This window comes from Oryx dammah, unplaced genomic scaffold, assembly GCF_014754425.2.
Source record: "Oryx dammah isolate SB20612 unplaced genomic scaffold, SCBI_Odam_1.1 HiC_scaffold_10, whole genome shotgun sequence".
NCBI lineage: Eukaryota > Metazoa > Chordata > Mammalia > Artiodactyla > Bovidae > Oryx > Oryx dammah.
The window spans coordinates 39,854,984-39,882,148 of NW_024070194.1; the positions used below are offsets into that span (position 1 = coordinate 39,854,984).

At 39.8% G+C, this 27,165-nt stretch overlaps 1 protein-coding gene and 1 pseudogene across 4 annotated transcripts in view; both read right to left on the reverse strand.

Moving 5' to 3' along the window:
* Positions 1-839: 839 nt before the first annotated feature.
* Positions 840-27,165, reverse strand: part of LOC120869469 (dihydrodiol dehydrogenase 3-like) — a 40,300-nt gene continuing 13,974 nt past the window's right edge. For 3 of the 4 annotated variants that reach the window (XM_040248812.1, XM_040248814.1, XM_040248815.1), the window contains 2 exons: positions 21,130-21,212; positions 20,423-20,610 (listed from right to left, as the gene is read on the reverse strand). In XM_040248812.1, the coding sequence (XP_040104746.1) occupies positions 20,568-20,610; positions 21,130-21,212 (126 nt within the window). In that variant the 3' untranslated portion in view covers positions 20,423-20,567. Of the gene's footprint in view, positions 984-20,422; positions 20,611-21,129; positions 21,213-27,165 lie in introns of those variants that run through there. The other variant, XM_040248813.1, reaches the window with a different exon arrangement.
* LOC120869409 lies at positions 4,829-14,187 on the reverse strand (annotated as a pseudogene).

The following is a 27,165-nucleotide window of genomic DNA, read 5'->3' on the forward strand; positions in this document are numbered from 1 at the left end:
CACCTCACTAAACTCCACCCACATCAGCAGACTTGCTGGCCCTTAAATGTTCCATGAACACCCTTCCTTCCTGGAATAAGTGTGTTTTCTCTTCCAGAGAAATGCAGGGAACCACTGTCTCTATTTTCAAGGCTGTTTGATACAAATGAAAATTTGTGTGGGGTGAACGGTAGTTTGTGTTTCTGCCTAACAGAAGTACAGAAATGAGAGAGATTGTGCAGAATTATCTCAACAGACACTTACCCATTTCTAACAGTTAAATTCTCCTGATTTCATTCAGTCTCATTCTCCATGAGACTAATGACTCAAGACATTTCTCATTTCAGTTATTGACATTTATTGATATAACAATGTCTTTCTAAAGAATATTCAGTAAAGTTTTGCTGAATGACCACTGAATAAACTCAAAATGTGTAAGGATTCATCAAAATGCTGAGCACAGGCAGACAAATAAGAAATTACATATATGACTAAGATGTGCTGCTTGCTATACAGGAAGCAAAATATAATGCTGGATTTTTAAAATCATATTTTTAGCTTACCAAGATACTTAGGCTATGCTTCAAGAGAAGTATACAACCTGTAGATTGAAGTTTATATGTCTTTGTAAATAAATACACACATTTGTCAAGTAAAATCACAATGTAAATGCACCAAAGGAAGTGTTTTTAAGTGGGTAAACACAGCTGATCATCATTCCCTATCCTGTCCCTTTTCTATCTAAATATTCTGTCATATATCTGTATTATTTCAATCATCAGGAAAAGGAGTATTCTTACTTTGAAGTCTATGCTGTTTCATAAACAGTTTATTTTTAAAAGGAAAGGCATGGTTTCAGAAAGTTCAGACACTTTATTTAAACTTCTCCTGCAGGCAGAAAAATTTTCTTAACCACCCTAGAAGTAAGAAGTTATCAAAGAACCACAGTGAGAGCTGAGAGTCAATATTATTCAGAGAATGGATACTCAGGGTGACTGACACCACTGGAAGACAAAGACGTGGGTTCATTCATGAAATCTGGCTTCATTATAACATAGTTTTATAATTAATATAATCATTTCCCCCTGATGTGAAAATAATTAAACATTTAACATGTTCACTGATCCCTGAAAGAATAGTGGACTGTGGGGACTGTGCCCTTTGTGTTTCCTGGCTCCCTGGGCTGTGAGAGGAGGTACACCAGGCACAGGAATTAGGGGCAAAAAGTAGTGAATTTATTCACCATAATGTCAACTGTGGAAATTTTACTGATGGGCTCTCCTGGGCCCCAATCTAATTTCTGCTGATCAAGGATGGGGCCCTGGAGGAAACTTCTGGTTTGAGGTCTGCAGGAAGTACCTGGCTGACTCCTATGCTGGAAGACTCCTATGCTGGACTGTCTTTCTTTTCAGTCTTGAAAAGAGGACTGACTTAAGGACTGACTGAAGCTTTTAAAAAGCTTAGTTCCTCTACTCACCTGTCCACTACCAAAAAACCAAAAAACAAAACAAACAAACAAACAAAAAAAACAAACTCTGTGTGTGAAACAGTCACTTACATTAGAAATTCATAATATCTTATATTTCTGTTGAGGCCATCAGTTGTTTTCATGTCATCCGGACTCAGTTCAAACTCAAACACCTGGAAGGAAAGAACAATCATATTAACCTCTCCCGGAAGGAGCCAGCCTCCTTCTGGGCACTGGAGGACTTTCCCGCTGGATGGAGACAAGAAAAGGGGACAAGGAAGACGTGTCTGTCCTCAGCTTACAGGAGAACAATCTAGGATCCTGATGAATTCTCACCTCTCCTTTCCACACCTTCTCCTATTCTGTCCACCTCATAAACATTGTGCATCAGTCCCTTATCTTTCTGAGTGAATCACTTGTGACAGAAAACAAACTAAAATTTGCTTTTTTCAAACACACTGCTTTAGACACTCCTGACTCAATACTGAACCTGAGCTGACATTAGACTGATTGCCTTTCCCCAAAACGCCCTAAGGGTGACAGCATTCTGCTGAAGCAGTGTGGGAAAGAGGCTCCCTGTGAAAGCCTGTTCAAGAATCTGATATGAAACTTGCTCACTATCTAATATAATAAATCTATCAAGACCTATATGTCAATGCCTTAGTGGAGAAGACCTTTGTGTTGGGAAAATGTCCTGGAGAAGAAAATGGCAACCCACTCCAGCATTCTTGCTTGGAGAATCGCATGGACAGAGGAGCCGGATGGGATACAGTCCATGGGGTTACAAAGAGTCGGATACAACTAAAGCAACACTTTAGTGTAAACAGTTATGAATGAAAAGTGTTTAAAATATTAAAGAATACAAATTATTAAAAATTCACATCAAAGTCATGAAAAGAAAAGCTTAACTTTCTAAAGAAATGCATTTTCCAGAGTGATCTAGTGATTCAGTGCAACATGAACCAAAGTCTTAAACACATAATCTTTTGTGGAAATCAGTAAAGTAATACTAAATTTTAAATAAAAGAACAGCTAGTCAAGAGCAGTCAAGACATCCTTAAAGACAAATGTACCATTCTAAGGAAGAACACTTATTTTTCCATTTTAAAAACACAGAAGGGAAAACTGAATAGTTAAATAGAAGAGAAGGGCCACAAATGTACTTATGGACACTTATTATATGACAGAGTTGATAATAAAAATCTATGAAATACATAGACGCTTAAATTTCTATTTAAATAAATAAACATATAGGCAATCATTTTTATATCATACTAGAAAGTCAGTTTCAGGTATATTTTTGAATGAGATTTCAATGGAAACAGAAAAACAATTTTTCAGGGGACCATGCACCTAATCCTTGACATGGCCTGACCTGTAATTTGCAATGGAGACTGAAGTTTGCCAAAAGAAGTGGTGACTTAGTTCTGAGCTGAGACAATGACATGGATTTTTTCCCACTCTCTGGCTTGAAATTACAGTGTTGTCCTGAGATGAAAACCAAGTTAGTTGACCAGATTCTAGCCAAATATATATGAAAAACTACATGGAGAAGCATGCAGGCTCCTCTGACAAGAGTCATATCCACCTGCTAAAGCAGAACTGCCGAGCTGTACTGAACTGAACAGCAAACGCACGAGAGCACAGCCAAGAGGACAACAGTTGACCCGAGTGCAGGTGGAATCTCAAACCATAGAGACACAAAACTGATCTCTGCATTAAATCTTAAAACTGGAAAGTTTTCTGTACACCTATGCTTAAGGGCACAGTAATGCTCTGTTCAGAGAAGGTGATGGCATCCCACTCCAGTACTCTTGCCTGGAAAATCCCATGGATGGAAAAGCCTGGTAGGCTATAGTCCATGGGGTCACAAAGAGTCGGACACGATTGAGCGACCTCACTTTCACTTTTCGTTTTCATGTATTGGAGAAGGCAATGGCAACCCACTCCAGTATTCTTGCCTGGAGAATCCCAGGGATGGCAGAGCCTGGTGAGCTGTCATCTATAGGGTTGCACAGAGTCGGACATGACTGAAATGACTTAGCAGCAGCAGTGCTCTGTTACACAGAAAACAAATGAGAAACACCATGCAAAAGTGGACAAAGTCTTGAAGAGGAACTTCACAAATACAGAAACTCAAGAAGGTTAAATATATGAAGATGAAACCTTATTAATATTCAGGAAAATGCAAAATAAAATCACTATGGTTTGGAGATTAAAGATTGCTGCCATAATTTTCATGCTCCAAAATTCACATGTGAATGGTGTTAGAAATGGAGCCTTTGGGGGTGATTAGGTCATGACGGTGGAGCCTTTTTGATGAGATTTCAACAATATCATGGTCATATAAGAAACTTGGGAGAACTCTGCTGCCCACCTCAACTATGTTAAAATACAAGAAGAAGCCTGGAGGAGGGCCCTCACCTGACCAAGAATGCACCCTGACCTCAGACCTCCAGCTTCAGAAATGTGGGAAACAAATTTTCATTGTTTCTAAGACACAAAATCTGTGGCATTTTGTTAAAACAGTCCAAAAGGTGTAAAATAATCACATAGTACAATTTCATCCATCGAGAACGAAGGTAAGAAGACATCATTTGTACAAAGTGATAGGATAAATTGCAGATCTAGCACTGGAACTAAAATCTCTATTTTCTGTCCAAATTTATCTTCTTGGACTCCAAAATCACTGAAGATCGTGACTGCAGCCATGAAATTAAAAGACCCTTGCTCCTTCTAAGAAAAGCTATGACAAACCTAGACAGCATATTAAAAAGCAGAAGCATTACTTTACTGACAAAGGTCCATCTAGTCAAAGCTGTGGTTTTTCCAGCAGCCATGTATGGATGTGAGAGGTGAACTGTAAAGAAAGCTGAGTGCCAAAGAACTGATGCTTTTGAACTGTGGTGTTGGAGAAGACTCTTGAAAGTCCCTTGGACTGCAAGGAAATTAAACCAGTCAATTGTGAAGGAAAAAAGTCCTGAATATTCATTGGTAAGACAGATGCTGAAGGTGAAGCTCCAATACTTTGGCCACCTGATGCAAAGAACTGACTCATTGGAATAGACCCTGATGCTGGGAAAGATTGAAGGCAGGAGGAAAAAGGGAAGACAGAGGATAAGATGGTTGGATGGCATCACCGACTCAATGGACATGAGTTTGAGCAAGCTCCGGGAGTTGGTGATGGATAGGGAAGCCTGGTGTGCTGCAGTCCATGAAGTCACAAAGAGTCATACATGACTGAGTGAATGAACTGAACTGAACTGAACTGAACCCTCTACAGCCAGGCCACCTCTCCTGTTGCCACAGCAGAAGGAGAAAACCATCAGGAATACACACAAGGCATTCATGCACAGGGAAGAACCGGTAAATCATCTTAACTCAAGGAAAGTCTTGAGAGACAGACAAAGAATGACCCTCATGAAGAATATTCCTTAGGAGCCCTCTACCCATAGCCCAACTCATCACATGTATGTTCTCTTTGAACCGTTTCTTGTTGTAACTCTTGGCCAGAACCACAACCCCACATTGTTCCTGATAGCGAAGGACAACCAAAGCTGGGGTTCGCTTGTGCTTTTTGGCAATGGCACAAAGAACCAGGTCCTCCAAGAGAATGGCGTGGTTCACATTCAACCTGAAAGGAAATTCTGAAATCCAGAGGAGCTGAGACTAAGTACTCAGTCTGTGAGTAGTTTTCCCAGACAGATTAAGTAGTGCTTCTCAAAGTGTGGTCCATGGACCAGCATCATCAGTATCACCTGGGATTTTGTTAGAAATACAAATTTCATGGCTTAGCTGAAGACTAACTGAATCAGCATCTCAACTGTGTCACCTCCCATTCTGTGTTTACAAAGCTCTGCAGGTATTTGGATACATTATTGACCTGAGACCAGGATTGCTAAAGTTGTGGGTTTTTTATTTAATTCTCAGAGGTTGTTTTTCTTCTATAATCAAGGGCATGAACAGAGAAACAGAAGGGAAAGACCAGGGATTTTTAAAAATTTCACTTTCCTGCTGCTACTGCTGGTAAGTTGCTTCAGTCATGTCTGAATCTGTGCGACCCCATAGATGGCAGCCCACCAGGCTCCCCCATCCCTGGGATTCTCCAGGCAAGAACACTGGAGTGGGTTGTCATTTCCTTCTCCAATGCATGAAAGTGAAAAGTGAAAGTAAAGTCGCTCAGTCATGTTCGACTCTTAGCGACCCCATGGACTGCAGCCTACCAGGCTCCTCTGTCCATGGGATTTTCCAAGCAAGAGTACTGGAGTGGGTGCCATTGCCTTCTCTGTTCACTTTCCTAAGGTATTAATAAAAAGTAAGTAGTCTCAAAATCAGAGACAGTTATTCCCTCATTATTTTTCTTTAGATATTTACATAAGTGGTTCAAGTTTGTTTTTTTCTATCATAATAGACCTCACAATTGCATATTATTATCCCAATTTTACACATAATGTAACTGAGACTTGGAATTTCTATTTTTAGAAATGTTTTATTAGTTAATAACTACATAAATCATGACATAAGCTTGTGTCTCTGGTTCCAACTAGGGGATTATATATAGATTTTAATGCAGACATTTGTTAATGATGAGTTTACAAGCTAATCAGTTCAGTTCAATTCAGTTCAGTCGCTCAGTCATGTCCAACTCTTTGCGACCCTATGAATCGCAGCTAATACAATGTACAAAAAAATGGCTTGGTGATGGGAAGTTAAAAGAAAAGAAAATATTCCATCCGTCCCCTCTCTCCCCTTTGCTTATGAAAGTTACCTAAGTACTGTATTTAAAAATATCTCATCACGTGTTCCCCATTCTGAACACGTGTATACCTGTGGTGGATTCATGTTGATGCATGGCAAAACCAATACAATATTGTAAAGTAATTAACCTCCAATTAAAATAAATAAATTTATATTAAAAAATAAAGTAAAATATCTCATCAAAAATTGAATTTTAGGGAAACTCCCACTTGTCTTCAATAGGATTCAATACCATTCTTTTACTCCTTGTGATCCCAGCACACCATAGGCAACAAGAACTATATCATGTGACTTGCAGAAATCCAACAGTTTGCTTTGGTTGAGATAAGGGTGACATTCCACCTGTAGAATGTCAACAGAGAAGAGTGTCAGATTATTTGAAAAGGTAATATTAACATGACAGAGGCAGATTAAAAGTTTTAAGTGCCTAAAGGAAAGATTGCAACATTAAATGTAAAATGGAAATATCAACATCTAGAGAGAAGTAGAGAAAAGTGTGTTTATACAGTTAACTTTATGACAGACCATGGCTGGGAGAACCAGTCCAAGTTGAGTAATAAAAAGGTGTACTCTATATTTGAGCAGATATTCCCAGGTAAATGTTTTATCTTCTGTTAGCATCACCTTGAACCTTTAACTTCACCCTCTAACCTGGATGACTTTAATCATCTCCAGGACATTTTCTGTTCTGTGCTCTCTGTTGAGACTCATAAAGGCTAAGACACCAAGACTAAGGATTCAGCCATCAAAACCCCACACAAACACTTACCACTCATCTCAGCTGATTGGTTACTTTATTAATTTACTTTCCTTTCAAGCCTTCCTGCCTATACACAGTTCGTTCCAGGGCACTCTCCCATCCAATCTTGTCATCCTTTAATCTCAGGGAAACACCTCCTACCTTTAGTTCTAGATTCTACCCAAAATTCAGAAGGATGCCCTCCCCACATTTTCCATCCAGATTACATAGAGATATTACTTTGGGTTCTATTCACATCACCCAGACAGAGACTCTGCTCTCTAGAGTCCTCTGTCCCACAAAGGTCAGATGAACAGGAGGGAAGGACAGACAGACATCTGGCTCCAGTGTAAGAAGGAGGCTCTGAAGAGCTGGAGGGAGAGGAGTCGAGCTGCTCACCTGGTTGCAGACAGGCTTGTACTTGAGCCCCAGCTTGATCACAATCTTCTCCAGCTGCTGCAGTTGAAGTTGGACACCCCAATGGATTTGATCAGCCCTGTGTCCTTACACTTCTCCAGGGCCTGGGAGGGAGGGGTGGTGAGCAGTCACTTGGAATGGCAAGAACAAGAATAAATGCTGAAAAAATCAACAAATACTGTCACCATCAAGAATTAGCATTGAGTATCAAGAGGAAAAAAGAAAGACAGTCATCACATCAGTTGAACAATTATTATTTCCGCCTTAAAAAAAACCCCGAAGAAAACATATCACATGCAAGGAAAGAAATGCCTTGTCTTCATTGTCCAAAATTCTCCATTTCATTCCTCTATGTGAACGTTTCAGCAATGGTTTCCTCCCCTCAACCCCAGCATCCCAGCCCTTAGATTCATGAACTGCTGAGTCTGATGGTTCACAGCCCATTCTCACAGGTGGAAGAGATGAAGGAGGTTCTCCCTCTCCTGGCTCTTCCACTGGTTCTCTCCTCCCTGGACTCACCTCCAACATGTGACAGAGATCCAATGAATCAAATATCAATTTTCAATTTTCATCTTTTGGAAATAATTCCTCCCCTGGATGGAACAGAAGCAGGCATATTAGAGATGTGACAAAATAATTTCTCCACGATTAGCCAGGCTGCAATGCACCAGGAATTAAATCTCCATGAGGTAGGTTTATAACTTTCTACATACTAATATTTGCAATGTGGTTTGTGTATGGAGTTGTAAGCAATGTCTATAGGAAGGAGGCTTATTCTATTCTCTTACACTTATTATATGTTACAAAAAATACATTTTTTCTATGTTCTTAAAGGGACTTCCAGTGACTTCTGTGAATTATGTCTGTTTCCTGTACTTGCCTCTCTTGAAATGTCTCTGGTCTGAGAATGGCAGTAAGTTCCATGCTATAATTTCCAGAATAAACATTGCAAATGACTCCTGGGCTAGATAATCAGGTTTCCTTTTCTCTTCAAGCATCAGATGTCTTAGAGCAGGCATGTGAACCATCAAGGCTCTTGTTAGGCTGATATGGAAGGTGGAAGATCCAGACATGCTCTCAAATATTCATGACCATTAGTCTTGAAATGTCTCCAAAACCATATTTGCCATCAATGGAAATGTTCAGTAAAAATATAGTAATGTCATGATAAGGGATAGAAAAAGGAGACATTTCTGAAGAGTCCTGCAAATCCTCAAATCTCTCTGTGTCTGAGATTTGCAACTACATAGTCCACTAAGCTTTTTTGCATCAGATGGCTTGAGTTGATTTCTGTAACTTGAAATCAAGAGTGCAAAGTAAACCTTTCCTTTTTTTAAATTCTTTTTTTTTTTAATTTAAGGATCAATGTTTTACAGAATTTTGTTGTTTTCTGTCAAACCTCCTCAACATGAATCAGCCATAGGTAAACATATATCTCCTCCCTTTTCAACCTTCTTCCCATCTCCCTCCAAATCCTACCCCTCTAGGTTGATACAGTGCCCCCATTTGAGTTTTAAGCAAAACATTCTTAATGACTAATTGCAGTCTACAAATCTCACTGTAAAGTAGGACAGGACTGTAGACAATGTCACCCAATTCCCTATAAAGGTACAATGTTTAGACTCACCTAGAGGGAGCACCACCAAATCTGCTCAAGTTAAAAGGATGAAAGACAAGATAAAGTCATCATGTTTAATGTAAGGCAGTGTCATGCTCACTGTGGCTTCACCAAACTCTTGGTTCATGAAATCCCCAGACACTAAGGAGTCATAACCAGGACTTGTGCAGAACTCATCTATTTCTACTTCTTCAAGTTTTTCAGGCAGAGACTCTAGATTATTAACTCCTTTGTCTGGGAGGCATGTAACAGATTCAAAGAAACTCGGTAAATAGATGACTACAAATGATTATGTGGGAAATTCTACTCTAGTGTAATCATCCCTTCAATCTACTAAGAAAAATCTTAATTCAACCATCCATGCAAGTTGATGCATATTCTTTTATTTATTTATTTATTTTAGTTGGAGACTAATTACTTTACAATATTGTAGTGGTTTTTACCATACATTGATATGAATCAGCCATGGGTCTACATGTGTTCCCCATCCTGAGCCTCCATCCCATTCCTCTGGATCATCCCAGTGCACCAGCCCTGAGCACCCTGTCTCATGCATCAAGCCTGGACTGGTGATATGTTTCATATATGATAATATACATGTTTCAAAGCTATTCTCCCAGATCATCCCACCCTCACGTTCTCCCACAAAGTCCAGAAGACTGTTCTATACATCTGTGTCTCTTCTGCTGTCTCGCATAGAGGGTCATCATTACCATTTTTCTAAATTCGATATATATGCGTTAGTATACTGTATTGGTGTTTTTCTCTCTAGCTTACTTCACTCTGTATAATTGGCTCCAGTTTCATCCACCTCATTAGAACTGATTCAAATGTATTCTTTTTAATGGCTGAGTAATACTCCATTGTGTATATGTACCACAGCTTTCTTATCCATTCGTCTGCTGATGGGCATCTAGGTTGCTTCCATGTCCTGGCTATTATAAACAGTGCTGTGATGAAAATTGAGGTACACGTGTCTCTTTCAATTCTGGTTTCCTCAGTGTGTATGCCCAGCAGTGGGATTGCTGGGTCATATGGCAGTTCTAGTTCCAGTTTTTTAAGGAATCTCCACACTGTTCTCCATAGTGGCTGTACTAGTTTGCATTCCCATCAACAGTGTAAGAAGGTTCCCTTTACTCCACACTCTCTCCAGCATTTATTGTTTGTAGATTTTTGCATAGTAGCCATTCTGACTGGCGTGAGATGGTACCTCATTGTGGTTTTGATTTGCATTTGTCTGATAATGAGTGATGTTGAGCATCTTTTCATGTGTTTGTTAGCCATCTGTATGTCTTCTTTGGAGAACTGTCTGTTTAGTTCTTTGGCCCATTTTTTGATTGGGTCATTTATTCTTCTGGAATTGAGTTTCAGGAGTTGCTTGTATATTTTCGGGATTAATTCTTTGTCAGTTGTTTTGGTTGCTATTATTTTCTCGGATTCTGAAGGCTGTCTTTTCACCTTGCTTATTGTTTCCTGTGTTGTACAGAAGATATTAAGTTTAATTAGGTCCCATTTGTTTATTTTAGCTTTTATTTTCACTACACTGGGAGGTGGGTCATAGAGGATCCTGCTGTGATTTATGTCAGAGTGTTTTGCCTATGTTTTCCTCTAGGAGTTTTATAGTTTCTGGCCTTACATTTAGATCTTTAATCCATTTTGAGTTTATTTTTGTGTATGGTGTTAGAAAGTGTTCTAGTTTAATTCTTTTACAAGTAGTTGACCAGTTTTCCCAGCACCACTTGTTAAAGAGATTGTCTTTTCTCCATTGTGTATTCTTGCCTCCTTTGTTAAAGATAAGGTGTCCATAGATATGTGGATTTATCTCTGGGCTTTCTATTTAGTTCCATTGATCTATATTTCTGTCTTTGTGCCAATACCATACTGTCTTAATGACTGTAGCTTTGTACTATAGTCTGAAGTCAGGCAGGTTGGTTCCTCCAGTTCCATTCTTCTTTCTCAAGATTGCTTTGGCTATTCGAGGTTTTTTGTATTTCCATACAAATTGTGAAATTATTCTAGTTCTCTGAAAATACCGTTGGTAGCTTGATAGGGATTGCATTGAATCTACAGATTGCTTTGGGTAGTACACTCATGTTCACTATATTGATTCTTCTGATCCATGAACATGGTATATTTTTCCATCTGTTTATGTCATCTTTGACTGCTTTCAGCAGTGTTTTATAGTTTTCCATATATAGGTCTTTTGTTTCTTTAGGTAGATATATTCCTAAGTATTTTATTCTTTTTGTTGCAATGGTGAATGGAATTGTTTCCTTAAATTCTCTTTCCGTTTTCTCATTGCTAGTGTATAGGAATGCAGGGATTTCTGTATTTCATTTTATATCCTGCAACTTTAGTGTATTCATTGATCAGCTATACTAATTTTCTGGTGCAGTCTTTAGGGTTTTCTATGCAGAGGATCATGTCATCTGCAAACAGTGAGAGTTTTACTTCTTCTTTTCCAATCTGGATTCCTTTTATTTCTTTTTCTGCTCTCATTGCTGTGGCCAAAACTTCCAAAACTATGTTGAATAGTAGTGGTGAGAGTGGGCACCCTTGTCTTGTTCCTGACATTAGGGGAAATGCTTTCATTTTTTCACCATTGAGGATAATCTTTGCTGTGGGTTTGTCATATATAGCTTTTATTATGTTGAGGTATGTTCCTTCTGTTCCTGCTTTCTGGAGAGTTTTTTTTTTTTTATCATAAATGGATGTTGAATTTTGTTAAAGGCTTTCTCTGCATCTATTGAGAAAATCATACGGTTTTTATCTTTCAATTTGTTAATGTGGTGTATTACATTGATTGATTTGAGGATATTGAAGAATCCTTGCATCTTTGGGATAAAGCCCACTTGGTCATGATGTATGATCTTTTTTAATATGTTGTTGGATTCTGTTTACTAGAATTTTGTTAAGGATTTTTGCATCTATGTTCATCAGTGATATTGGCTTGTAGTTTTCTTTTTTGTGTGGCATCTTTGCCTGGTTTTGGTATTATAATGATGGTGGCCTCATCAAATGTGTTTAGAAGTTTACCTTCCTCTTCAATTTTCTGGAAGAGTTTGAGTAGGATATGTGTTAGCTCTTCTCTAAACTTTTGGTAGAATTCAGCTGTGAAGCCGTCTGCTCTTGGGCTTTTGTTTGCTGGAAGATTTCTGATTACAGTTTCAATTTCCATGCTTGTGATGGGTTTATTAAGATTTTCTATTTCTTCCTGGTTCAGCTTTGGAAAGTTGTGGTTTTGTAAGAATTTGTCCATTTCTTCTAAATTGTCCATTTTATTGGCGTATAGTTACTGATAGTAGTCTCTTATCATCCTTTGTATTTCTGTGTTATCTGTTTTGACTTCTCCATTTTAATTTCTAATTTTGTTGATTTGATTCTTCTCCCTTTGTGTCTTGATGAGTGTGGCTAATGGTTTGTCAATTTTATTTATCTTCTCAAAGAACCAGTTTTTGGCTTTGTTGATTTTTGCCATGGTCTCTTTTGTTTCTTTTGCATTTATTTCTGCCCTAATTTTTAAGACTTCTTCCTTCTACTAACCCTGGGGTTTGTCATTTCTTCCCTTTCTAGTTGCTTTAAGTGTAGAGTTAGGTTATTTATTTGACTTTTTTCTTGTTTATTGAGGTAAGCCTTTATTGCTATGAACATCTCCCTTAGCACTGATTTACAGTGTCCCATAGATTTGGAGTTGTTGTGTTTTCATTTTCGCTCATTTCTATGCATATTTTGATTTCTTCTATGATTTGTTGGTTATTCAGAAGCGTGTTGTTAAGCCTCCATATGTTGGAATTTTAAATAGGTTTTTTTCACTGTAATTGAGATCTAATCTTACTGCATTGTGGTCAGAAAAGATGCTTGGAGTAATTTCAATATTTTTGAATTTACCAAGGCTAGATTTATGGCCCAGGATGTGATTTATCCTGGAAAAGGTTCCGTGTGCACTTAAGAAAAAGGTGAAAGTCTTTGTTTTGGAGTGAAAATTCCTATAGATATCAATTAGGTCTAGCTGGTCCATTGTGTCATTTAAAGTTTGTGTTTCCTTGTTAATTTTCTGTTTAGTTGATCTATCCATAGGAGTGAGTGGGGTATTAAAATCCCCCACTATTATTGTGTTATTGTTAATTTCCACTTTCATACTTGTTTGCATTTGCCTTACATATTGTGGCGCTCCTATGTTGGGTGCATATATATTTATAATTGTTATATCTTCTTCTTGGATTGATCCTTTGATCATTATGTAGTGTCCTTCTTTGTCTCTTTTCACAGCCTTTATTTAAAGTATATTTTATCTGATATGAGTACTGCTACTCCTCCTTTTTTTTTTTTTTTTGGTCTCCATTTGCATGAAATATCTTTTTCCAGCCCTTCACTTTCAGTCTGTATGTGTCCCTTGTTTTGAGGTGGGTGTCTTGTAGACAGCATATATAGGGGTCTTATTTTTGTATCCATTCAGCCAGTCTTTGTCTTTTGGTTGGGGCATTCAACCCATTTACTTTTAAAGTAATTTTTGATAAGCATGGTCTTGTTGCCATTTACTTTGTTGTTTTGGGTTTGAGTTTATATATACTTTCTGTGTTTCCTGTCTAGAGAAGATCCTTTGGCATTTGTTGAAGTGCTGGTTCGGTGGTGCTGAATTTTCTCAGCCTTTGCTTGTCTGTAAAGTTTTTGAATTCTCCTTCATATCTGAATGAGATCTTTGCTGGGTACAGTAACCTGGGTTGTAGGTTTTTCTCTCTCATCACTTTAAGTATGTCCTGCCATTCCCTTCTGGCCTGAAGAGGTTCTCTTGAAAGATCAGCTTTTATCCTTATGAGAATCCCCTTGTGTGTTATTTGTTGCTTTTCCCTTGTTGCTTTAATATTTGTTCTTTGTGTTTGATCTTTGTTAACTTGATTAATGTGTCTTCGGGTGTTTCACCTTGGGTTTATCATGTTTGGGACTCTCTGGGTTTCTTGGATTTGTGTGACTATTTCCTTCTCCATTTTATGGAAGTTTTCAACTATTATCTCCTCGAATATTTTCTCATGGCCTTTCTTTTTGTCTTCTTCTGGGACTCCTATGATTTGAATGTTGGGGCATTTCACATTGTCCCAGAGGTCTCTGATGTTGTCCTCATTTCTTTTAATTCTTTTTTTTTCCTCTCTCTGCTTCATTTATTTCTACCACTCTATCTTCTATCTCACTTATCCTGTCTTCTGCCTCCATTATTCTACTGTTGGTTCCCTCCAGAGTGTTTTTTATCTCATTTATTGCATTATTTTTTATCAAGGTGTACAAAGGGATGTTCTCATATAAGGAGCCATTGTTGATGATCACCAAAATCAAGCTATTTAGCAGATCTCTCATCTCATTTATCTTACTTTAGGGGAGTTAGTAAGAAGACTTCACATCTACTCTCTACAAAATCTCAGGGTATCACCCATTATTTTTAACTATTGTCACAGTGTTGTCCATCAAGTTACCAACTTATTTGTCTTATCATTGAAGTTCTAGACTGTTGACCAATATTTTTCCATTTGTCGCAGATTTATCTCCAGCTTCTGGTCTTCATTTCTCTACTCTCTGTTTCCAAAAGTTCCACTATTTTAGATTGCACCTACAAAGAGACTCCCCTGGTGTTTCAGATGGTAAAGCGTCTACCTACACTGTGGGAGACCTGGGTTAGATCCCTGGGTCAAGAAGATCTCCTGGAGAAGGAAATGGCAACCCACTCAAGTATCTTGCCTGGAAAATTCCATGGACAGAGGATCCTGGTAAGCTACAGTCCATGGGGTCCCAGTGAGTCAGACACGACTGAGCGACTTCACTTTCACTTTTCACAAAGAGATCATGTAGCGTTTGTCTTTTTATTTCTGGCTTACTTCACTTAGCTAAAGTTCTCTCAGTTCACCTGTGTGGTTTCAAATTGCAGGACTAACGGTTTAAATGCTGAGTAATATTCCCTTTCTTTTACATGTGTAAAATCTTTTCTATTACAATGAGTTAGATAATTGGTGTAACCACCCTCTGTTGGGTTCAGTCCTGGTCTTTCTTAAACATTCTGGCATTTGGGGAATGTACTGAGGAATGGACCAGTAAGCTTCAGTACTAACCTGAACACTTTACTCCCTGCACCCTACTTTGCACTAAAAAGTCCTGTCTTCTCTTTCCAAAATGCCTCTGAATATTTCCTCTGTTTTCCAAATGAAAAAAGTGAGATGCAAATTTTCAGGATCAGACCTTGTCACTACTACATTCTCTAAAGACAAGATGGACAGCAAACTTTCTAGCTTCAGGTCTAGAGACTTGTCCACTAGACTCTTTTTTGTCCAAGCACTGAAAACTACACTTTAATAAAAAGACATTACAACACCCAAGGGATACATTACAAAACCTGGCCTGTAAGATGGTAGCTTATCCTCTCAAATGACACTATATTTTGCATTCTAAGAAGTTTCCAAGCAGCAACCAAAGTACAAGGCAAAACACAGCTGGAGTGTCTTGCCTGGCACCTACCAGGTATCCCACGGTAGAGAAACAATTCTCTCCAATTAGTTCCTATTCACCTCATCCTTAGGACCTTCCACCTCAAATACTTCTCTGGGTCATGTCTTTTTGGAAGGAGGAAGAGTTCTGGAATAAAACATACAGAGAAACCTGGCCATTGCAAAGGCTCTCAAAGCAAAGCAGTTGACAATCAGTGATCTTGACAGCCGAGTCTCATCTCTTCTGCCAAGCTGTGAAAGAGAAGGAAACTGGAGGGGAACCCAGAGTAATCTGCAGGGGAGCACAGCATCAGACCCTGATGCAGAGTGAAGACTGAGTGCTCTCCCCTTTCACAGGGCATGGTTCTAGCCTGATTAGTGGAACCACGTCACCCTCCCAGAGTCACCCAGGAACCCAAGTCCCTTTTACTCATGTTACATCCATTACTATTTATACCTGAACCCCAAATCACCTCTGATACCTTTTTAGTTTCTCTGGCCTCTAGGATACATTGCTTGTTTCTAATCTGAATAAGCAGACTGATATTTTCTTCTGCCTTCACAGGTTATAAATAACAGGAGGTTAACACCCCAGCTGACTATCCAATGTTAGCAGATACATTGGAGGAGGAGAAGGATAAACCAGTGCCCATAGAGTAAGAAGAGAATTGAAGCCAGTTACATTTTTTTTGAATCAGAAAGAAAAACTTACGTTATATAAAAATGAAATGTGCCAAACAATTATTGACCAAACTTTACACAAAAACCTCCACACACCAGTCATTTCACTTTTCTAATTATGAAGCCCACTTTTGATCAAATATCAATTGAATCAACTACTTCATAGTACAGAAAGACATACTAGTCACACAATTAAAAAGTGTTGATTATTAAGCATTTTCTAAAATGTAATCTCTTAGTAGAGAATCAAAATGTGAAACAAACCAAACTTGGCTTTTAAATTTTCCAGCAGCAAAATTATTTTGCTTTACACACCTATAGTGGTAGAGGTATAGTCAGTAAGTCATGTCTGACTCTTTTACAACCCCACGGACTGTATCCCGCCAGGCTCCACAGTTCATGGAATTTCCCGGCTAGAGTACTGGAGTTGGTTGCCATTTCCTACACCACAGTATCTTCCTGATCCAGGGATCAAACCCAAGTCTCTCGTGTCGCTTACATTGGCAGGTGAGTTCTTACCACTAGGCCCCCTGAGAAGCCCTTACAGACCTGACTAGGGTGAAATTCTGAAAAGGACACTAAAACCAGACAGTTTGGCCAAGTGTTTATTGGTATTAATCATTAACAATGTTTTGATACCATGTGCAGGTTCAAACAGACTCAGGTATTTATACCTTGTACTAAGTTACATAACTTTTTAGAGTACTCTTATTATGTAACCAGTACATATTTTACACAGTGTGTTATCATGCTAAATATTATTCATAAAATAAAAACCTACAAACAACTGAAATTGCAACAAATTTGGGAAGAGTAAGGGAAATCATGATGCACTGGTACAAGGGGATGTTGTGAATAAAAATTCATTTTATCACATAGAGTGATGTCAGCAAAATAGTGAGCTAAGAGGAGTGAAGTCTCCCTTGGGAAGGGAAGTATGGAAAGAGAAAGCAGCTGGAAAATGTCGTAGGAGTTCTGGGAAACTGTCAAAAAAACATCTACAGTAACAACGTGAATGCACAACTAGGAAAGGTTCAGAACTGTGGAAGGACATTTTTGTATGTTCTCTCACCTCTCCCCTGACTTGAACAGAGCCATCTTGCTCTGTAAAGGGCAGCGGCTCAGCACCCTGTTGTCTCCCTCAAAGCAGACTCATTGCAGAAATCCTTGAGTGCAGTATTCTCCCCTATTTGTGGCTTCTCTAAAAACTGGTATCCATTTCACTTAACTCTGAGCTTGAACTGAAGAGCAGCAGGAGTGGCTCGTTAAAGCTTCAGGGGAACTAGATATATATGGGACCAGGACCAGGGACTAAGTGTGGAGACACACACAAGACCATGTAAAACCCTGATAGAACTGGGGTGTGGATTTGGGGAATAGTAAGGCATCCAAACTCACTGCAGATGGTGACTGCAGCCATGAAATTAAAAGACGCTTACTCCTTGGAAGAAAAGTTATGACCAACCTAGATAGCATATTGAAAAGCAGAGACATCACTTTGCCAACAAAGGTCTGTCTAGCCAAGGCTATGGTTTTTCCAGTAGTCATGTATGGATGTGAGATTTGGACTGTGAAGAAGGCTGAGCGCTGAAGAATTGATGCATCTGAACTGTGATGTTGGAGAATACTCTTGAGAGTCCCTTGGACTGCAAGGAGATCCAACCAGTCCATTCTGAAGGAGATCAGCCCTGGGATTTCTTTGAAGGGAATGATGCTAAAGCTGAAACTCCAGTACTTTGGCCACCTCATGTGAAAAGTTGACTCATTGGAAAAGACTCTGATGCTGGGAGGGATTGGGGGCAGGAGGAGAAGGGGACGACCGAGGATGAGATGGCTGGATGGCATCACTGACTCGATGGACATGAGTCTGAGTGAACTCCGGGCGTTGGTGATGAACAGGGAGGCCTGGCGTCTGTGATTCATGGAGTCGCAGAGTCAGACACGACTGAGTGACTGAATTGAACTGAACTGAAGGCATTCAAAAACAATCATAAATTTCCCAGGATCAGAAAGCCACTCATGCTCCAGGTATGTTGTTGACTTATAAATGACTTGAGATTCCCTTTGTTTTCTGTTGAGCTGACCCAAGGACCAGGCACATACCATGTCAGCTAGTGAAGTACAATCAGGATGTGGTACAAATTTGCAAAGAGTGGGTGTGCTGTGCTTTTCCAAGTTCCCAGTCATGAGCACACAGAAGGCGACAAAGAGAAGGTGTACAATAAAGAAAGGTGAAACAAGAAAGCTAACAACAACAACAACAACAACAACAAAAAGACAGAGAGGAAAAGAGAGAGAAAAACATGAGCCATGGAACAGTTTTTGTTACTGTTTAGTCGCTACGTCAGACCCCTCTATTGCAACCCAATGGACGGTAGCCTCACAGGTTTTTCTGTCCATGGGATTCTGCAGGCAAGAATACTGGAGTGGGCTGCAATTCCTTTTCCAGTGGATCTTCCTGGACGAGATCCAACCCACGTCTACTGCATTGGGAGGCAAATTCTTTACCACTGCCCTACCTGGGAAGCCTGATCCATGAAAGGAAAAAAAAAAAAAAAAAAAGGCACCAACTCTTCCTGAACAATCACAGGAGCTACACTTAGTGAACAGTGAGTGTCACAACTGTCCTGGGAGGAGCTCCAGGTGGGCAAGAGGACACTGAGCTCAGCTCCCCCAGGAGCACATCAGGGTCACATCTCCTAATAACACATGACACCAGCAGGAAGTCCCCTCCACACCAAGGCTGTAAAGAACCACCCCCACGGAACTGGGTGGGAAGGGAAGAGAAGCCAGCAGATCAGGACTGAGCCCCTGGGAGGGCCCCAGATGAGGAGAGGAGGACAGGGGCTCAGAGGTCCTCCTTGGAGAGACCCGTGCATACCACGCACTTGGCACTGCAGCCCTGGCACAACCCTGAGTGGTCTCGGCCCCACAGCTGCTGTGAACCCAGGGGGACCTGCAGGAGACCCAGAAACCTGACTCCTCTCCTGAGACATGCACCCATTCCTGCTCCTGGAACAGGTTGAGAGGGTGGCCAGACGCTGCCCAGGACTCGACCAGTTTACTGGGCAGCCCATGTGCCCCCCAACTCATAAATGCCCCCTTAGCACCACTGGATCCAGTTCACTCCCACTGGGGCAAGGCCACCCATGCTGGGCATAGTGGGCGGTGGTGGGTACAGATCCAGCTCAGACCAACAGGATGTCTGGATCGGGCAGGGCTGCCATCAGAGAGGGGCCTGAGGAGCAGTGTTCTGGAAATATCTTTCTCCATTTCTCTCACAGTAAAGTCTTTTTAAAACCTATATGACAAGGACCCCCTGCCCCACCAGCTCTCTGACTTTCCTTTAGCTCCTGTCTCCCTACCTCACTAAACTCCACCCACATCAGCAGACTTGCTGGCCCTTAAATGTTCCATGAACCACTCTTCCTTCTTGGAATAAGCATTTCCTGTTTCAGAGAAATGCAGGGAGCCACTTTCTCTATGTTTCAAGGCTGTTTTGTACAAATGAAAAAGTTGTGTGGAATGAAATGTAGTTGATACCTCTGTCTAACAGAAGTACAGAAATGGGAGAGTTTATGCTGAATTATCTCAACAGACATTTCTAACAGTTAAATTCTCCTGATTTCATTCACAGAAATGGGAGTACAGAAATCAAAAGTTGTGTGGAATGAAGTGTAGTTGATAACTCTGTCTAACAGAAGTACAGAAATGGGAGAGATTGTGCTGAATTATCTCAACAGACATATCTAACAGTTAAATTCTCCTGGTTTCATTCACAGTCTCATTCTCCATGAGACTAATGACTCAAGACATTTCTCATTTCACTTATTTACATTTGTTGATATGACAATGTCTTTCTAAAGAATGTTCAGTAAAGTTTTTCTGAATGACCACTGAATAAACTCAAAATATGTAAGGATTCATCAAAATGCTGAGCACAGGCAGACAAATAAAAAAAATACATAAATGACTAAGATGTGCTGCTTGCTATACAGGAAGCAAAATATATTACTAGATTTTTTAAATCATATTTTTAGCTTACCAAGATACTTAGGCTATGTTTCAAAAGAAGCATACAACCTGTAGAATGAAGTTTATTTGTCTTTGTAAATAAACAAATGCACATATGTGTCTAGGAAAATTACAAGGTAAATGCACCAAAGGTAAGTATTATCGAATGGGTAAACACAACTGATCTTTATTTCCTATCCTGTCCCTTTTCTATCTAAATATTCTGTCATATATATGTATTATTTCAATGACAGGAAAGAAAGAGCATTCTTACTTTAAAGTCTATGCTGTTTCATAAACTGTTTATTTTTAAAAAGAAAGGCATTGTTTCAGAATTTCAGACACTTTATTTAAACTTCTTCATCAAACACAAAAGTATTCACCACCCCAGAAGTAAAAAGTTATCGGAGAACCACAGTGAGTTGATCAATATTCTTCAGAGAATGGATACTCAGGGTGACCGACACCACTGGAAGACAAAGAGATGGGCTCATTTATGAAATCTGGCTTCATAATAATATAGTTATTATTAATATAATAACTATATTCTTTTTATTCTTATATAATAACTAATTGTTTTTCCTTATGTAAAAAGAATTAAAAATTAAACATGTTCACTGGTCGCTGAAAGAATAGTGGCCTGTAGGCTTTGTGCCCTTTGTGTTTCCTGGCTCCCTGGGCTCTGAGAGGAGGTACACCAGGCACAGAGATTAGGGACACAAAGTAGTGAATCTATTCACCACAATGTCAACTGTGGGAATTTTACTGATGGGCTCTCCTGGTCCCCAATCACATTTCTGTTGATCAAGGATGGAGCCCTGGAGGAAACCTCGAAACCTCTGGGCTGAGGTCTGCAGGAAGCACCTGGTTCACTCCTATGTTGGAAATCAGGACTCTTTTTATTAAGCTTTTAAAAAGCTTAGTTCCCCTGCTCACTTCTCTGCTACAAAAAAAAAAAAAAGACTGTGTTTGTGAAACAGTCACTTACATAAGAAATTCATAGTATCTTATATTTCTGTTGAGGCCATCGATTGCTTTCATGTCTTCTGGAGTCAGTTCAAAGTCAAACACCTGGAAGGAAGGAACAATCATGTTAACCTCTCCCCCAGGGACCCAGCATCCCCCTGGGGACTGGAGGACTTTCCAGCTGGATGGAGACAAGAGGGGACAAGGAAGACGTGTCTGTCCTCAGCTTCCAGGAGAACAACCTGGGACCCTTGCTGAGTTCTCACCTCTCCTTCCCACACCTTCTCCTACTCTGTCCACCTCACTAACATTACCGTGTATCAATCCCTTATCTTTCTAAGTGAATCACTTGCAACAGGAAACAAACTAAAATCTTCTTTTTCCAAACAAACTGCTGTGGACACTCCTGACTCGATACCTGAACCTGAGCTAACTAGACTGATTTCCTCTCCCCAACACGCCCTAAGGGTGACAGCATTCAGCTGAAGCAGTGTGGGTGGAGGCTCCCCCTTGAAAGCCTATTCAAGAATCTGACTTCAAACTTACTCCTTACCTATGAATAAATTTAACAAAACCTATATGTCAGTGCCTTAGTGGAGAAGATTTCTGTGTTGGGAAAATTCCCTGGAGAAGGAAATGCCAACCAACTTCAGTATTCTTGCCTGGAGAATTGCATGGACAGAGGAGCCTGATGGACTACAGTCCATGGGGTCGCAAGGAGTCACACACAACTGAAGCGACTAACACTTTAGTGGAGAAAGTTATTAAAAGTGTTTAAAATGTTAAAGAACAGCAACTTATTAAAAATTAACATCACAGTCATGAAAAGAAAAGCTCAATTTTCTAAAGAAATGTATTTCTCCAGAGTGATCTAGTATTTCAGTGCAGCATGATCTAAGGAGTTAAACAAATATTCTTTTGTGGAAATCAGTAAAGTGATACTAAATTTTAAATAAAAGAACCGTCAAGAGCAGTAAAGACATCTTTAAAGACGAATGTACCATTCTGAGAAAGAACACTTATTTTCCATTTAAGAACACAGTACAAAGAACTGAATAAATAGAAGAGAAGGGCTGAGGCAGTCCTAAGATGGCAGAGGAATAGGATGGGGAGACCACTTTCTTCTCCACAATCATCAAAAGATTATTTGAATGCTGAGCAACTTCCACAAAACAACTTCTGAATACTGGCGGAGGACATCAGGCACCCTGAAAGGCAGCCCATTCTCTTTGCAGGGAGGTAGGACAAAATATAAAAGACAAAAAGAGAGACAAAAGAGTTAGGGATGGAGACCCATCCTGCAGAGGAAGTCTTGAAGGAGAAGTTTCCAAACACCAGGAAACGCTCTCACCAGCAGGTCTGTGGGGAGTTTTGGAATCTCAGAAGGCAACATAACCAGGAGGAAAAAAATAATCCACAGAATACATGCCTTAACTGCAATTCCCAGCAAAGAATAGCCCAGATGCTCATGTCTGCCACCAGTGCGTGGGGGCTGAACAGGGAGGCGGGGGTTACATTCTTAAGGTAAGGACTGGGCCTGAATGCTCTGAGGACAATCTGAGGGAGCTAACCTGAGATAGCAACCCAAACTGTGGATTAGCCAGAGAGAAAAACAAAAGAGAGAGAGAGAGAGAGAACTTTCCTGCAAAAAGCTCTAACCAAAGGTACAGCCTGGCCTACTCACAGAACAAAGGACTGAGCGAATACCAAAGGAAAGCTAGCTGGCTGTGGACAGGCCCATCCCCCTGCCAGAGGCAGATTGGCTGGCAGGCAAGAGCCAGAGCCAGAAAGTGAGGGGCAATCTCAGCCCCAGAGATGGCATCCTCCACCAAATTGTGAGCAGGCTTGCAGTTGCTAACAAAGTCTTCCTGGGTTCCTGGAAGGTTGACATCTGCCAGGAGGGTTGCAGCCTGAGATCAGTTCCCCAGAAGAGACACAAGGCACACATGAGAAGGCGCTTTCACTGTGTACCCTGGAAACTGAGCAGCTGGGACCAGGGAGGTGATTAAGATGCACAGCCCCCCTGGGACAGTGCACTCACCATGCACCTGGTCACTTGAGCTCCTTGGACCTGGGAAGGGCATAAAACGAAGGCCTAACCAAGTCTGTGCCTTTGCGAAGTACACAAGAACCTGAACCTGAGCAGCTTAGACCCAGGAAGTGCATGCAACCCCAGGCCCGCTTTGGACAGTTCCCCTGCAGAGCAACCTGGAGCCTGAGCAGTGTAGACTGGGAAAGCATGCACCGCCGTGAGCTGGGGCAAACCCAGTGTAGCCCAGACACTGCAAGCACTCCCCATACATACCAGTGATATTTGTTTGCAGTGTTCCACTCTCCCCACAGCACAACTGAACAAGTGAGCCTAAATAAGTGACCACTTTCACGCCCTTGTGTCAGGGCAGAAATTAGACACTGAAGAGACTTGCAAACAGAGGAAGCCAATAAACAAAGAAGAGGGAACCGCTCTGAAAGTGAGAGGTGCAACAGATTAAAACCCTGTAGTTAGCATTGACTAGCCATTGGAAGGTGCCTATAGACCTTGAGAAGAAGTATAAGTTGGAACAAGGAACTATCTGAAACTGAACTGACTCCACACTGCCCTCAACAGCTCCAGAGAAATTCCTAGATATATTTTTACTATTATGATTTTTTATTTTTAATTTTTTTATTTTTAAGTTCTTTATTACTCCTTTAATTTTCATTTTTATAACCTACTATTACTTTGCAAAAAAAGGACCCTATTTTTAAAGCAAATTTCACATATTTTTTATAGTTTTTGTGATTGCTTTTGTTTTGTATCTTTAATATTGTATTTTTGAGAGTCTAACCTCTACTTTAGATTTTTAATCTTTGCTTTTTGGTATTTGTTATCAATTTTGTACCTTAAGAATCTAATCTTCAGTATCCATTTTCACTTAGGTGTGTGATTACTGGCTTATTTGCTCTCCTCCTTTTTGACTCTTCCTTTTCTCCTCCAGGTCACCTCTATTTCCTCCCTCCCCCTTCTCTTCTCTGCTGAACTCTGTGAATCTTTCTGGGTGTTCCAGGCTATGGAGAACACTTAGGGAACTGATTACTGGCTAGATTGTTCTCTCCCCTTTTGACTGCCCCCTCTTCTCCTCCTTTTTACCTCTATCTCCCTTCTCCCTCTTCTCTTCTCTTCTCTATGTAACTCCATGAACCTCTTTGGGTGTTCCAGACTGTGAAGAACACATAAGGAATTGATTACTGGCCAGATTGCTCTCTCCCCTTTTGATTTTCCCTCTTCTCCTTTTGATCACCTCTACCTCCCTCCTCCCTGTTCTCATCTCCATGTAACTCTGAGAAGTTCTCTGGGTGTCCCTCACTGTGAAGAATCTTTTCACCATTAACCTAGATGTTTTATCATCTATGCTGTATGGATGGAGAAGTCTTGAGGCTACTATAAGAATAAGACTGAAAGCCAGAGGCAGGAGGCCTCAATCCAAAACTTGAGAACACCAGAGAACTCCTGACTGCAGGGAACATTAATCGATAAGAGCTCATCCAAAAGCCTCCATACTTACACTGAAACCAAGCTCCACCCAAGAGCTAACAAGTTCCAGAGCAAGACCTACAATGCTAATTCTCTAGCAATGCAGGAACATAGCCCTGAGCATTAAAATGCAGGCTGCCCAAAGTCACACCAAACACACAGACATCTCAAAACTCACTACCAGACACTTCGTTGCACTCCAGAGAGAAGAGATCCAGCTCCACCCACTGGAACACTGGTTCAAGCTTCCCTTCCTCCCCTTGTCAAGGAAACTTTGACAAACCACTAGTCCAACCCCACCCACAGGGAGCAACCTCCACAATAAAGAGGAACCATAAACTTCCAGCATACAGAAAGGCCACCCCAAACAGATCAATCTAAACAAAATGAAAAGGCATAGAAATATTCAGCAGGTAAAGGAATATGATAAATGCCCACCAAACCAAACAAAGGATGAAGAGACAGGGAGTGTACCTGAAAAAGAATTCAGAATAATGATAGTAAAGATGATTCAAAATCTTGAAAACAAAATAGAGTTGCAGATAAATAGACTAGAGACAAGGATTGAGAAGATGCAAGAAATGTTTAACAAGGAGCTAAACAAAATAAAGAGTCAATCAATAATGAATAATGCAATAACTGAGATCAAAAGCACTCTGGAGGGAACAAACAGTAGAATAACTGAGGCAAAGATAAGATAAGTGAGGTGGAAGATAGAATGGTGGAAATAAATGAAGCAGAGAGGAAAAAAGAATTAAAAGAAATGAGGACAATCTCAGAGACCTCTGGGACCATGCTAAATGCCCCAATATTCGAATCATAGGTGTCCCAGAAGAAGAGGACAAAAATAAAAGCCATGAGAAATTACTTGAGGAGATAATAGTTGAAAACTTCCCCAAAATGGGGAAGGAAATAGCCACCCAAGTCCAAGAAACCCAGAGAGTTCCAAATAGGATAAACCCAAGGTGAAATACCCCAAGACCCATATTAATCAAATTAACAAAGATCAAATACAAAGAACAAATATTAAAAGCAGCAAGGGAAAAGAAACAAATAACACACAACGGGATTCCCATAAGGATAACAGCTGATTTTTCAATAGAACCTCTTCAGGCCAGAAGGAAATGGCAGGACATACTTAAAGTGATGAAAGAGAAGAACCTACAACTCAGATTACTATACCCAGCAAGGATCTCATTCAAATATGAAGGAGAAATTAAAGGCTTTACAGACAAGCAAAAGCTGAGAGAATTCAGCACCACCAAACCAGCACTTCAACAAATGCTAAAGGATCTCTAGACAGGAAACACAGTTTATAAACTCAAACCCAAAACAATAAAGTAAATGGCAACAGGAGCATACTTATCAATAATTACCTTAAAAGTAAATGGGATGAATGCCCCAACCAAAAGACAGAGACTGGCTGAATGGATACAAAAACAAGATCTCTATATATGCTGTCTATAAGAGACCCACCTCAAAACAAGGGACACATACAGACTGAAAGTTAAGGGCTGGAAAAAGATATTTCATGCAACTGGAGACCAAAAGAAAGCAGGAATAGCAATACTCAGATAAAATAGACTTTGAAATAAAGGCAGTGAAAAGAGACAAAAAAGGACACTACATAATGATCAAAGGATCAATCCAAGAAGAAGATATAACAATTATAAATATATATGCACCCAACATAAGAGCACTGCAATATGTAAGGCAAATGTTAACAAGTATGAAAGGGGAAATTAACAGTAACACAATAATAGTGGGAGACTTTAATACCCCCACTTACACCTATGGATAGATCAACTAAACAGAAAATTAACAAGGAAACACAAACTTTAAATGATGCAATGGAACAGTTAGACCTAACTGATATCTATAGGACATTTCATCCCAAAACAATGAATTTCACCTTTTTCTCAAGTGCATACGGAACCTTCTCCAGGATAGATCACATCCTGGGCCATAAATCTATCCTTGGTAAAATCAAAAACATTTAAATCATTTCAAGCATCTTTTCTAATCACAATGCAGTAAGATTAGATGTCAACTACTGGAAAAAACTATTAAAAATACAAACTATTGGAGGCTAAACAACACGCTTCTGAATAACCAACAAATCACAGAAGAAATCACAATATGCATAGAAACAAAATATACAGAGAAAATGAAAACACAACCACCCAAAACCTATGGGATTCAGTAAAAGCAGTGCTAAGGGAAAGGTTCATAACAATATAAGCTTACCTCAAGAAACAAGAGAAAAATCAAATAAATAACCTAACTTTACACCTAAAGCAACTAGAAATGAAGCACCCCAGGGTTAGTAGAAGGAAAGAAATCATAAAAATTAGGGCAGAAATAAATGAAAAAGAAACAAAGGAGACTATAGCAAAAATCAACAAAACTGAAAGTTGGTTCTCTGAGAAGATAAATAAAATAGACCAACCATTAGCCAGACTCATCAAGAAAAAAAAAAAAAGAAGAAGAATCAAATCAACAAAATTAGAAATGAAAATGAAGAAATCACAATAGACAAAACAG